At 44.6% G+C, this 15,047-nt stretch overlaps 1 protein-coding gene across 1 annotated transcript in view; it reads right to left on the reverse strand.

Moving 5' to 3' along the window:
• Nucleotides 1–15,047, reverse strand: part of LOC146808487 (transient receptor potential cation channel subfamily M member 2-like) — a 1,974,138-nt gene that overhangs the window by 1,864,733 nt on the left and 94,358 nt on the right. Inside the window, exon 4 of the mRNA XM_085623577.1 lies at nucleotides 13,054–13,133. Coding sequence (XP_085479703.1) covers nucleotides 13,054–13,133 — 80 coding nt within the window. The remainder of the gene's footprint in view (nucleotides 1–13,053; nucleotides 13,134–15,047) is intronic.

The raw sequence follows: 15,047 nt of genomic DNA on the forward strand, positions 1-15,047 counted from the left end.
GGCTGCCGCATTCTGGGCTATTTGCAGACGTGACACAAGGTGTTCCGGATCAGGGAGGACCTGGCCTGGCTGTTCGGGCTGGACTGTTCATATTGGAGCAGGGTCAAGATGGATTTGCCTATGGCTGGTCCAAACGGAGGTGGCGAGGTGAGCTAAAGGACGATGGAGTGAAATGCGGCCTGAGTGATGACCAGTTCAGAAGAAGATCAAGAACAGCCAAGAACAGCCAGGCTTGGGTTCTCCTGGTGGCCACCACATTGGGCTAGGAGAGTGCAGTGTCTAGCAGTCCTGAACATGAGCATCTGTTCTCGAGAAGCCAGAGCTGCACCGCCTGAAGTGACCACCCAACAGAAGAAGGCCGCCAACCTCTACCGCCAATTGGCGAACATTAGAAAAATTTACACATATCTGAGAGGCAACCAATCAGGTCTTCGAAGAAACTTATGCAATATACACCATTATATAAGGAGACATGTCAATCCCCTGCTTCTATGCATTCTTTTTACTCGTGCTTTTTGTCCCAGATAAAAACGCAGCCTGTTCGTTTCGTCCACACAAGGCCTCATCAGGTGAGGAAATATGAATTTTTATGATCAATTGTGTCCCCTATCTTAGACCCCAACGGCTCCATGTACGTGCTACAAGTACATGTATGTTCCCTCCACTTCCAGCTATGAAGACGCAAATACATGTGCGTCCAACGTTAACATGCCCTCTTTTAGATCCACCATGAATGGGTCGGATATTCCGTTCCTAAGTATGCTTGGCCACCGACTTTATATGGTGCACCTTTCACGTTTTACAGCTCTGGCGAGTAGGCCCTGAATTCTGCCATCGAGCCTTTTTCCTGCCTTCTGCCTCTGAAAGCTCCAGCCTGAGCCTGCATCTGTATCCATGACCTTTGTCCTACTCCCTGCGCGGCTAACGGTGCCTGACTCGGCCTGTTGCCTGCCAAGACTGTATTTCGCCTTCAAGTTATCTGCTCCGCTCCTCAACCCAATACATTCCTGTCTAGTAATGTAGGTAAACATCCTTCCAGCTGCAGAGCAAAGGGCCCGGCCTTACTGTCTCCGTGCAAGTAATTCATAGCTCCTGTTACCATGGTAGGCCCATGCCCCCTCGCATCTCATGTAGACACGTATACGCTTATACACGCACTAGCAGTCAGTATAGAATAGCTCTTGCTCGAGAGACCTTTCCTTCCAGATAATACAGTTCTTTAAACACAAGATATTAGATACGATTTGGGATTAGGTTGTTCTGACATCCCAGACTTCTGTCTCCTCATGTAGGGCTAAATGTCAAGTCCCCTTCACCCTCTAGTTACACGTCAATCACACGTCATACGGCTGCGTGCGCATCTCTGCCTTATATTTCTGCTGACATTGCAGGATTCTCTTATGGATCCACCCACCTGTGATATCCTCATAATGACGTTTCTAGTATACGCCCTTATGCACGCCTATTGTAACGCCTTTTTCATACGTATGTGTATTCTTATCTTTCCTATCAGCTGTTACGCCTCCTGCATCTGTCTTTACTGTAATGCATTTACTATATATATGTTAACCTGTCAATAATGTATTGCCTATCCCTTCCTGAACCTTCGTGGTGACGGAACCCGATTGCCTGGTTCGAACCAATTCCTTTGTAAGGAATAAATTCCCTTTTATAACCTCAAATACCACGGATTCTGCCTCTTATTTTTACTGAGTTATTCTTATTGAATTTTACAGCATAAATTAAGTCTAGGTAATTTAAATTTACCACATAATTGGCGCCCGAATAGGGACACCTTCCCCACCTCACGCGCCGGAGGTGCGTTGCAGGCCCGGTCTCCTGCCACAGCCGGACGGACAACTACGCGTACCCGCAGGATTTCCTGTATCTCCCTCCGGCCAAGCGGGGGTGACTGAGGCTGCGATCAACACCCAGACGAGGCGGTGAGGAGTGCGGAGGATCCCGACCAGAGCCTAGCTGAGAGAGCAAGATCCGAGGTATACAGAGGCCCACCAGGTTCCGAAGTTCCGAAGTATCTATGTCACGAGTCGAGTCCAGTCCAGTCCGATCCAATCCAGTTCAGTTCCGAGGCCTTCCGTTCCGTGCTTCCCGGTGAGTACCGTTGCTGGGGACGCATTTAGACGTGCGCATTAGTTTGTGCCGGTCAAGACGTGTTTGGGTACACAGATCCGGTCTGCACTGTTTCAGCAGTGTATCTGTACTGTTTAGCAGTACATCCAGTATATCTCGTATCATGTCAGTAACTAGTTTTATTCTAATTATCGTTGTTCGTTTTAAATGTTAAATGTTTTAATACGTTTTAAAAATGTCGTGGTATGAATGATTGTTCAATCTTCATTATTGTGTTTATTGTATTAATTGTGTTCAAGTCCAAGTGTTAAAATTCAAGTAAGAATCAAGTAGCAAGGTTCAAAGATGCCGTTCTTTTCAAAATTAAGACAGATAAAAACTAGAAAAGGGATACTCGAAGAAGCCGTTCCCATTCCACCTAGGGACACTCCAGGGTACTTTATGTACCATAAACATGGCCTAGATGCCGTATTATATCTTGATTTATGGGTGGACTACACCAAGGATTTAGCAGAGAGTCAGAGATGGCCCGCTGCTGGGACATGGGATGCAGATTGCATCATGAGAGTAGAAGAAGTATTATGGAAAAAGAAAGCCAGACAGTCACAGAAAGATGCCATTGAATTATGGCGTAAAGAATCGCATAGACGCGCAGAGAAAGCGTTCAGAAAAGAAGAGAAAAGTAGAGAGAATTCAGACAAAGCCCGAGAAAACATATTAATTGAGGAAGGTATCCGAGTAAAAACAGAACAAGTAGACAGACAACGAAACACTCTTATGAATGGTATGTATCCTCTTCTGGCCGAGGGTTTACCTAAGGCCACCCTGGAGGTACCAAAAGATCTGCCACCTCCATTACTTCCGATTAAAGTACATCCCAAGACCGCAAAGGACATTTTCCTTTCTTCCTATTTAGACGATGCAGCCCCCGAATATGTTAATGTTGCGCATCAACGCGCATCACCTGTTGACGACGCTCAACCCCAAGATCATCTGCCCCCACCTCCGCAGCAACAAACTCCTCCTCACGTTCCAAACGTTCCACCTGTTTCTACAGTCCTTCCTGCATCTACACTCTCTACCTTACATCCAACAAATCCTTTTGGACTTGGCACCTCAGGAGGTGCGACAGGAGGTGCGACAGGAGGTTTTTCCACGCCACCGCCAGCACCTAGATTGACTTATAGGGATTTAGCACACCAACGTACACCTCAAACAGCTAATCACAATATATTTAGTGAGCCTCTTACAGATTGTAGATATGATCCAGTACCCGGTAAAAACGACAGAATGTTGCTATCATCAGTACGTTTACGACGAGTTTCGAACTATCTAATGACGCTACCAGGAATGATTGGTCATCTAGACAAAATATATCATTTTATCCAAACAGGGCAAGGTCCTGAAAGTATTGGCGAGGCCATGGAATACCAGAAAGTGGACATGCAAAAACTATTGCTACGCTTCTTCATAAACTGCTTGATCAGAAACAGAGATAGGCCTGAGGTAGATCCGGATGAAATGCAAGTACTTACCAGATGGGGTCAGAATATAGCAGACGGAAAACATGATAAACAGAAGAGTATAGAAGTTATGTACCGAAAGATCCGAAAAGAAGTAGAACGAATACATGAAAGAAGAATAGAGGCAGATAAAACTGAATCAGAGGGAGAGGAGGAGGAACAGTCAGAAATGACCACAGGACAATTAGAATTACCAGCTAGAGAAATGATAGCTTATGTAGGTAAGGGAAGATCTTTTAATTATCCCAAATACTTTAATGATCAAATCCGTCCGATACGTCCAGAATGTAACAGAAATTTTCAGGCAGCTATGTCAAATCCAAGGTCCCCTGAACACTTATTTCAGGCTACTGATAAAATACTTCGAGAACGAATGGGGTACCATGTGCTCGATTCTATGGATGAACAAGAATTAGCCAGGTCAGCAGTACAATGGGCTGACAGTTCTGAGAAATACAGTGATGATGCGCTAGCACACACGTTTCTGAATCTTACCCCAGACGAACAGCGTTTAGCTGGTATATACATGATACAACACCTCCTTATATTGTATAAAAGCCAACACTCCGATCCTGGTCCCCTACCTGATATACTAATAGAATTACTCATGAATAAATGGAGAGGTCTGGGTACCGATCTAATTAAAGAAATTCTAGAACATCGGCACAGATACAGTGCCTTCCTATGTCCAGAGCATGATTCAGCTCCCTCCATGGAAAGAAAAATGTATTACATAGACAGACAGAATCCCTTACGCGAAGTGCACCCAGTTAAAAATGTAGATGATTCTTTTTCGCGCGTGTTTGTGTACACGCCCATAACTAAAATAGAACTATTGGAAATGAAAAAATTAGTACCCAGCCATGACAAAGATCCAGCTGGTTTTCACCGTGAAATAAAGGACATGTTACTCATGGGTGATTATACCTATCCTGACATTATGAAAATATTAAAAGTATTATTGCCTGCCGGTATTTACGAGAAACTCAAAGAAAAAGAATGGGAGGTGGGAGACCAAAAGATTGATTGGACCGCATTAGAAAACGAAGAAAATGCCCGAACTGCAGGCCGAGGGCTTGGGGACAAAACTAAAGCGCTGCCAGGATTATTAGTGCAAGTATTGCCACGTTTATTAACTACGAAAAAGGAAGACTGGGGTGCAATCTCAGCATGCAAACAGAAACCCGATGAAGACACTAGTGATTTTTATTCCCGATTTGAAAAATGTTTTGGTATTAATAGCGGCCTAAAAGCAAATAGCGAGTCATATCCACATCTTTTTGTAACAAAACTAGTCGAGAATTCCCTGCCCCAAGTTAAGAACAGAGTATTGAAAGTCGAGAGCACTTGGCAAGCTAACACCCCTTCACAGATGTTACAAATGTTACAGTATCACCAGAATAGAATTAGAGAAGAACAAGAACACGAACAAAGACGTATGAAAGACACAAAAATGAAAATGCTTGTTGCTTAGTCAGTTCCAGCTGACGGTCATAAAAAGGGTGCGACACAGTCCAGTAATTCAGCGGTTCCTGTAAAAGGGACATGCAACTATTGTAAACAGCCAGGTCATTATATAAACGATTGTGCAGTCCTGAAACATAATATCTCTACGGGTAAAACTAAGGAGAGACGACGTCCACATAGACAGGATCAGATCCAACAACAAGTACCTCAGCATGTACAGCCTATGCCAGTTCCACAACAGACCGTAGCAGTATCACAGCCACAGCCTATTGCTGCAACACAAAACACGACACAACAGATTTACCAGTATGCACAAAATGATTATCCCGATTATCAGCGATACACATGAAATAGCCTAGAGAAGGAAGTTGGCTTACCCCTTATTGAGGTTCCTGTAGATCAGGAAGGTCCTTATGTACATAGTCAAATATTAGGGAAAGATAGAAAGTTTTTAATTGATACAGGGGCAAGCAGAACTACTATAAGTCATGACGAAGTCCCAGGGGCACCCCTCTCAGGCTCACAGAATATTTCCCTTGGTTTTTCAGGAAAGCCTATTATTATCGAAGTATCGCAACCTCTTCCTTTAGCAGTTGGTCCATTGACACGGACTACAGATTTATTGCTTACTAAATCATGTCCAGAAAACTTGTTAGGTATAAAGACATTGAAAGCTCTAGGAGCTATAATATGTTGTTCCCCGGACGGGGTACGACTATTTTTGCGTGACTTTAAAGGTCACTACGTGTCAAGAGACATGGATCACCGGTTACAGAATCTACCTGCACATTTATGGGCACAAGGCCCCACTGATGTAGGTTGTATGCACATTACACCATACCGAGTCACACTCAAAGCAGGAGTGGTATTACCACGAATGCGACAATACAAGTTACCTCCAGATGCTGTAGTGGCTTTGCTGCAAATCATTGACGAGCTCATTGCACAAGGAGTGGTTGTGGAAACTGACTCCAATGTATGTAATTCTCCGATCATTCCAATTCTTAAACAAACTGATCCAAAAGCACCTCCAGTTTATCGATTAGTTATTGATCTGCGCGAATTGAATAAATGCATTGTACCACAATATCCCGTGGTCCCAGATATCTCTTCATTACTAACAGCCATTGATTCCGAAGCAACGTTCTTCACTGTAATTGACCTCAAGAACGCCTTCTTTAGCGTCCCAATCGATCCGGAAAGCCAATATTTGTTCGGATTCTGTTTAAATGGACGAAGCTTTAAATTCGCACGCGCACCTCAAGGATTCACAGAAAGCCCCAGCATCTATAGCCAAGCACTGAAAAGACAACTTGACAGTATCCACATGCCAGTTAACACTGCCCTGCTTCAGTATGTCGATGATCTGCTGATCACCGCCCGAAGCGAACCTGAATGTGAAAAAGCATCACTGACGGTTTTACATTTCCTGGCCGACAAGGGACACAAGGTGTCCCCTTCGAAGCTACAATTCTGTGCCCAGCAAGTTGTGTACCTTGGGCACTTGCTGTCCAAGGGGGGGAGACAGCTCACACCTGATCGCATTCAGTTAATTGTAAACATGCCACCACCCAAGACACAAAAGGAGGTACGGGCCTTCATAGGCCTCACTTCGTACTGTAGGCAGTGGATCCCCCAATATGCATTTCTAGCAAAACCACTCATTCAGTTGACAACCCAGGAGGCAGCGACATCGACTGTCCTCCCTTGGACTAAAGAACATACACAAGCTTTTGAAGACTTAAAGAAAGCCTTATGTCAAGCACCTGTTTTAGCGACACCATGTTACAGTAAACCTTTTACACTTTTCGTTACAGAACGTGAAGGTACTGCCTTGTCAGTACTCACTCAGGAACAAGCAGGATCACACAAACCATGTGCTTACTTTTCTAGCACATTAGATCCCGTAGCTCAGGCTCTTCCTGCGTGCCTGAAATCAGTCGCAGCGACAGCTTTAGCGATCAGACAAAGCAATTCCATAGTATTAGGACATCAATTGACAGTACAAGTACCACACGCAGTAGAGGTTCTCTTGAACCGGACACAAACACAACACTTGACTATAGCACGACTGACAGGTTACGAACTAACATTGTTCCAACCACACATCGAAATCAGACGTTGTAGTACATTAAATCCTGCCACACTTTTGCCATTAAGTGGAACAGACCCATTGGCACATGATTGTATTGAAGTCATTACTATTACGACGAAACCCAGACAAGACTTGACAGACATTCCATTATCAGATCCAGACCTGACATTTTATGTAGATGGTTCATGCATGAGAACAAGTACAGGAGAGTTAGTGGCCGCTTATGCAGTCACAACAGACACTGAAGTCATTGAAACGAATTGTATTAACACTTTGTCAGCTCAAGCAGCAGAGCTCATCGCTCTGACACAAGCCTGTATTCAAGCCAAACATAAGAAGGTTAACATATACACAGATTCACGTTATGCATTTGGAGTTGTACACGACTTCGGAGTTCTTTGGCGAGAGAGAGGTTATTTAACTTCTCATGGTGCCAACATTCAACACGGTCCCCTCATTCAAGCTCTATTAGATGCAATACATCTGCCTACTGCGATATCTATTATGAAGTGCAAGGCCCATACAAAAGTCACCGATATTATTTCCCAGGGTAACGACCTAGCAGACCGAACAGCTAAGCAGACAGCTCAGAATCGGATTCACGCAACTGACGTGGCAAAGACAATAGTTCCGACATCGACACACTGCATGACAGTTAAGGATCCCGCCCTTGATATAATTGACATACAGACACATGCTACACCAGAGGAAATCAAGAAATGGACTGAACTAGGAGGGATCCAAACAGATCAGGGATGGATGACGAAGGGAAAATCTATATGGTTTCTCCCCGACTCCATGGTTCAAGTTATCATTAACACAATACATAGTCCAGCGCACCTAGGAGAAAAAGCTATGCTAGATAGTATTCAACACATTTGGTTCAACAAACACTTACGAGCAGCAGCCAAACAGAAAGTGCGTACTTGCATGATTTGTTGTCAGTTCAACCCCGGTAAAAGCATTCCTGTAGAGCAAGGTGGATTTCAACCTCCCGATCACCCTTTTGAAGTCCTCCAGATGGATTATATTCAGATGGAACGTTGTCGAGGATTCAAATATGTCCTCGTAGCTGTATGTGCTCTTTCCCGTTGGACAGAAGCATATCCCGTCTCAGATTACACTGCTCCGACCACTGCCAAACAGTTAGTTCGTGAATTCTTCCCACGGTATGGTTTGCCCCGTATCGTATACTCAGATAACGGCCAGCCGTTCTCATCCGAGCTAATGAAACACATTTCACTCTTGTTAGGCTATCAATGGAAATTCCACTGTGTCCGACATCCCGAGGCAGCAGGTCTCGTGGAGCGTCATAATCAGACTCTGAAACTTAGACTCTCTAAAATCTGCAGAGAGTCGACTGGATAGTAGCCTTACCAGTTGCTCTCTTTTACATGAGAATGGTAGCACATTCTCGAACAGGGCTATCCCCGTACGAGGTGGTCTTCGGTAGGCCACCAAATATGTGGGGGACGCCTATACCTCGAAAAATAACTGATGTTGATTGTAATATGCTGACAGATTACCTTGCTTCCTTGATGTCTACACTACAATCTTGCCGTTCACAGGTAGCTGCAGCCTTTCCCGACAACACTGAGGTGAAGCCCCATGAAGTGGTTCCCGGAGATTTTGTTTTCATAAGAAATTTCGACAGGAGGAGCCCACTGGAGCCTCGCTGGCAAACGCCGAAATTAGTACTTCTGACCACGAGAACAGCAGTGAAGATTGAGGGTCGCAAGGGTTGGCTACACTCGAGCCACATCAAGAAATTTCATGGACCACTTTCTGATTTGAACTCTCAGCCCTGCCTTCCCTCACAGACTGACTCAAAACTTCCCTTGGTTGAGAGAACTGCATCACAAGAATACAAACTGAAACTAAGGTCTAGCAAGTCAGACAATTTGATTGTTTAAGTCCTCTCCAAGGTGAATCGGTTAAATTAGTCTCTGACATGTATCCTCTAGACCGAAATAGAGAGAGAAATAGACAGAAACAGCTCAAGAAACATGCATACTGTAAATCACTTCGTAGTCACTGTGTAGTGACATTGTTGGTTATGTTTTTTCTAAGTCTCCTAATTATTGCTGCAAGTATACTGTTGCACATATACTATCCTATTTCCAAGCGTGCTTTCAATGTTACTGCCGAACACTCTTTTAGTGAATTACCTCCGCATGAGTTGTCCTACAGATTTGCGCTGCGCAACAACACATTCATTAGTATGTTACATGACTCCCATCTGACCAGCAACGCTAAAAACTGTTGGATATGTGGCCGACTCCCTTCCTACCAGAAATACAAGGGAGTTCTGCCTCTCTTTCCGTACCCGTTCACACACAATGGCTCCTGTGGAGCATGGTTTAGTTTGATTAATCCTTTAGATTCAAATGCCGTAGTTTACCAGGACAACTGGGTATGGGGAAACCTGAACCTAGTTTTGCTTAAAGTCTGCTACCCTAACAAGGAGGGACTTCCCAAAAGAACAGGAACTGATCTAGAAAATGAAGTATATGGATTAGGTAACTTTACACTTAACCTCATGATTCTGAATGTTGAATCCGAAGCTGCACTAGTCTTGCCTGCTATGTCAGTATTTCCAGTTAAAGGTGAATTATGTGTAAGAAAGAATGGTTCAGTACACATGGGCCATAGTAAATGCACTACTGTGATCGAATTCAGTGATCAAGGCAAGTCTACATTTAGAGCTTCTCGTCATTCCTACTTCATATGTGGTCAGACCGCATATATACGTTTACCTCTAGATTGGGATGGTACCTGTTACATTGCATTTCTTCTGCCACCTGTTTTCCTAGCCCCTCCTGATTATCATAGAAATACCAATCTAGTACACAATAGACCCCAAAGGGATCTCCCGATTGTCGACTACACTGAAACGGCATGGGAGCAATACACAGATTTCAATAAAGGTTTCTTTCCCTACATAGGTGTTGTCACTAATAGTAAACTGATACGTAGATTAACCAGAACCCTTGAAGCAGTAGTGAATGAAACTACTTCTGCCCTAGGCAACTTAACAGAGGAGCAGTCTGCGATGCAGATTGTTGTTCTTCAAAATCGTCTTGTCCTTGACGTCATCCTGGCCGATAGGGGCGGAGCCTGTAGAGTCATCGGATCGAGTTGCTGTGTTTTCATTCCAGAAAACGCGCCATCAGTATATAAAGCCATAACTCGTCTTCATAAGATTGTAAGCCAGATACACCAAAATCCAGGCACCTGGACTTGGTCCGGTTGGTTCTGGAGCGTGTTGTCAGCCTGGGGATGGAAAATCCTATCCTTCCTAGGTATTGGCCTTCTCATAATATTCAGTTGTTGCCTGTGTCTACAATGTGGGCCAGCGATTTGTGGTCTGTGTGCCACATCGTGTATTCCACATTCAAGTTTTCATTCAAGATCTCGTAAGAAGAAAGAAGAGCAAATGATGTTATATGAACAGATTGATGGATTAATGAAGATCGATATTTCATGAAGGGTCCGTAGGGGACAAGGAGGGAATGAGGAAATATGAATTTTTATGATCAATTGTGTCCCCTATCTTAGACCCCAACGGCTCCATGTACGTGCTACAAGTACATGTATGTTCCCTCCACTTCCAGCTATGAATACGCAAATACATGTGCGTCCAACGTTAACATGCCCTCTTTTAGATCCACCATGAATGGGTCGGATATTCCGTTCCTAAGTATGCTTGGCCACCGACTTTATATGGTGCACCTTTCACGTTTTACAGCTCTGGCGAGTAGGCCCTGAATTCTGCCATCGAGCCTTTTTCCTGCCTTCTGCCTCTGAAAGCTCCAGCCTGAGCCTGCATCTGTATCCATGACCTTTGTCCTACTCCCTGCGCGGCTAACGGTGCCTGACTCGGCCTGTTGCCTGCCAAGACTGTATTTCGCCTTCAAGTTATCTGCTCCGTTCCTCAACCCAATACATTCCTGTCTAGTAATGTAGGTAAACATCCTTCCAGCTGCAGAGCAAAGGGCCCGGCCTTACTGTCTCCGTGCAAGTAATTCATAGCTCCTGTTACCATGGTAGGCCCATGCCCCCTCGCATCTCATGTAGACACGTATACGCTTATACACGCACTAGCAGTCAGTATAGAATAGCTCTTGCTCGAGAGACCTTTCCTTCCAGATAATACAGTTCTTTAAACACAAGATATTAGATACGATTTGGGATTAGGTTGTTCTGACATCCCAGACTTCTGTCTCCTCATGTAGGGCTAAATGTCAAGTCCCCTTCACCCTCTAGTTACACGTCAATCACACGTCATACGGCTGCGTGCGCATCTCTGCCTTATATTTCTGCTGACATTGCAGGATTCTCTTATGGATCCACCCACCTGTGATATCCTCATAATGACGTTTCTAGTATACGCCCTTATGCACGCCTATTGTAACGCCTTTTTCATACGTATGTGTATTCTTATCTTTCCTATCAGCTGTTACGCCTCCTGCATCTGTCTTTACTGTAATGCATTTACTATATATATGTTAACCTGTCAATAATGTATTGCCTATCCCTTCCTGAACCTTCGTGGTGACGAAACCCGATTGCCTGGTTCGAACCAATTCCTTTGTAAGGAATAAATTCCCTTTTATAACCTCAAATACCACGGATTCTGCCTCTTATTTTTACTGAGTTATTCTTATTGAATTTTACCGCATAAATTAAGTCTAGGTAATTTAAATTTACCACACAGGGCACAATAGAAGAAGGCGTAGCCTCAAATCAGGATCCGCCGTCACAGCGTGAGCCCACAATTCCACACCTGTGTGTCCACAACGCCGGATCGTTCATAGAGTCACATTTGTTTTTCAGTCGCAGCCTTGGAGCGTCAAAGAAATGCACGTTCAGCCACATTATGGGGGCTCCTGGGGGTGGCACTCGCAGAGTGTGCACCCCCGGGTAGCTTTGAGCACATAGTATGGCCCGTGGACTGCTAGGCAATCTGAATGGTGGGTTTCTTGTGGCGCGAGCCTCGGTTATAAACGTTCTATGTGGCGCACTTCGCTTGAACCTGGTGAGGTAGGGTAAAGAAATTTTGTCCCGCCCTCCCACCCTAGATTTTTTATATAAAAAACAAAAAAAAATATTTTTTTACTCATGCAAGTTGTTGCTCAATAACCTTTCTTTGGGAGGTTGTCGCTTGGACAGGTGGCAGAGTTGAAGGAGATCAAGACAGGCAAGAAGGGTTGGGGGCATTAGGAATAGCTTTGGACAGAGTGAAGCAAGGGAGAGAAGTTGGAAGCAAGAGTTAGGCAGGAGATGGAGTTAGGGGTTTGGGGAGGAGGATTAGGCCGAACAAGGTGGGGTAATAGTTGTACGGGGATATTGCTTAGGGGTGGGGTGTGTTAGTTTGGAATATGTTTATATTATGATCTGTATGCAAATATATATTGTATTGCCTACCTGTCCAATAAAGCGGCCTTTTACCCCAAAGTTGGGTCTTGGACATGCTTATTGCCCGATGTAACTGCAGTTTTGTGAGTCACACGGACACTCGCCTGGGACGGGTGCTCCGAGTTTGCACAATTAAGAGTCCAGGCTCAACCAATCAGCACCGAGTTCGGTGAGTAACCAGTGGTCACGTGCGCAGAGTGCATTATTAGAGACTCCGACACTACTACTGACACAACAGTGACTCTACGATGTATATGGAGTAGGGGCAGCTTAGACATTTGACGCAAGCACTGATCGGCAGGACACGGTTTGGAGACCCCTGGAATAGCCGGATGTAGTCAGGCGTTAGTTACACCTCGTCTCTGGCCTCTCTACCACAGGCCATTATCACTTTCTAAGCTAGTGCATGAATTTTGAAACACCAGAGGTTTGGTACAGTCCAGCCAGCCATGGCCTTACCTGTCATCAGAAGGGTCAGATCTGCTGACGAAGTGCGCGCATTCCTTCTTTTTAATGTTCTCTGTGAACCACCTCTCAGTCTGCAGAAGAGAAAAGGAAGAGATCAGTCCAATGTTGAACAAATGAATGCTTTGCCCACCTGCTGGCTGCTGGTTGTAAACTGAGAGCTGCCCTCTCGTAAACACCTCCTGAGGCCAGATGGGACAGTTCAGCTAACACCAGGCACTGACCCCAGCAGACCCAGAGGGGCATGGTAGGTTCAGCTCCTGGCACTGTGTTATCAAAAACTAAGTGCATTTCCTGAAAGAGTTAAACTTTTAAAATGTGCCTGGCAATGAAGTTGTCTTATAAATCTACATATCATTATGTTCAGCTAATAAAGATAAAGCAATTACATTTATTTAAATGCATCTGATTACGTTTTCACTGCAGGTATCATTGCTCCAATGGACACCAGCCTCACAATTTGCCCAATTTAAATTTTGTATGATTGTGTGGTGGCTTATCTGTTCCGATGTGGTGGGTAGTAGGCCTCCACATAATTCCATTTTTAAGTAATCCCTTAAGTAGCACAGCATACTATCCACGAAAAAGCTAACACACTTTGAGGCATATTTGCGATAGAAGGGGTAGAGCGCGGTGTTAGCCTTGTAGAGTTAACTCTGCGTTCTGCCACTTCTATAACACTGGGCTGCACCGTATTTAAAAGAATGCGGTGCAGCCTTGTATTTCCCCCTGCGCTGACGCTAATTTAGCTGCCCAGCGACAACGCAGGCACCCCTGCACTAATGCAAGGGTGCCTACCTTGAGGGGATTGATTGTTCATGTGCAGGAAAGGGCCCCTTCCTGTGCATAAACAATCTGAAATAGCATTTTGTACCTTCTATGTGTGCTGCTTTGTGCAGCACACATAGAAGTTGCAGCTCGTAATTTTTTTCATGCTTGTTTATGTACAAGAAGGGACATCTTCCTGCACATAAACAATCAATGGCTTTTTGCTGTTTCTATGTGTGCTGCACAACTCGGCACACACGAAAACAGCAACAACGAGGAGAAATAAACCATTTCTCTTTGTTTCGCCTCTTTAAGATCATGTTTTCCCTGGTCATAATTTTGGCGCTGCCCCAAATCTTCGCCTCCCTTGTAAATATGGGGTAGAGTCAAAATCAATAGGTGGTGCGGTGGAACACACAACGCGACACTCTGTGTCCTCTCACTTCGCGCTAAGTATAGCGTATAAGGTGATAATATCCTAACAGCTTGACCCCCGATCACGGTCGATTCAATGAAATCCACACTTAAAAATATTAAGTCTGGCTCTCCTAGGGATCCTATCCCGGTGAAGATCCTAAAACTACTGGATGACCAGTCTCTAGAGGTCATTGTTGACACACTTAATACCTCATTAGAGTGTTCATATGTCCCTACCCTATGGAAACATGCCATGGTTACGCCTTTACTCAAAAAACCCACGGCTGAGCCCGAGTGTCTGGCAAATTACAGACCTATTTCTCTGCTCCCCGCCTTTTCTAAATGTCTGGAGAGACATGTTCACTCGACCTTAGCTTCCTTTGTGGAAAAAAATTCTCTTTTACACCCCTCACAATCGGGTTTTCGTGTAGGTTTCTCTACGGAAACCACTCTCTTTGGTGTCACAGAACACATTAGAAACCTACTTGATAAAAGTCAGACGGTCGCGCTTGTACTCCTTGACCTAAGCGCGGCCTTTGACACGATATCACGTGAAATCCTTATCAAGGCACTGTGTAGGAATGGAGTTCGCGGCAATGCACTGGACTGGATTCGGTCCTTTTTGAGTGGCAGGACTTTTCAAATAAATGCTTCCACAGCCTGCTCTGACTCTTTTGAAATCTCCCACGGCGTAACTCAGGGCTCCATTTTGAGTCCACTGTTTTTCAATGTCTATCTTAGACCATTAGCTGACTTTGCTGAAAAATCTGGACTCGCCCTGATAATTTACGCCGACGACTCCC

Source organism: Triturus cristatus, chromosome 8 (assembly GCF_964204655.1).
Source record: "Triturus cristatus chromosome 8, aTriCri1.1, whole genome shotgun sequence".
NCBI lineage: Eukaryota > Metazoa > Chordata > Amphibia > Caudata > Salamandridae > Triturus > Triturus cristatus.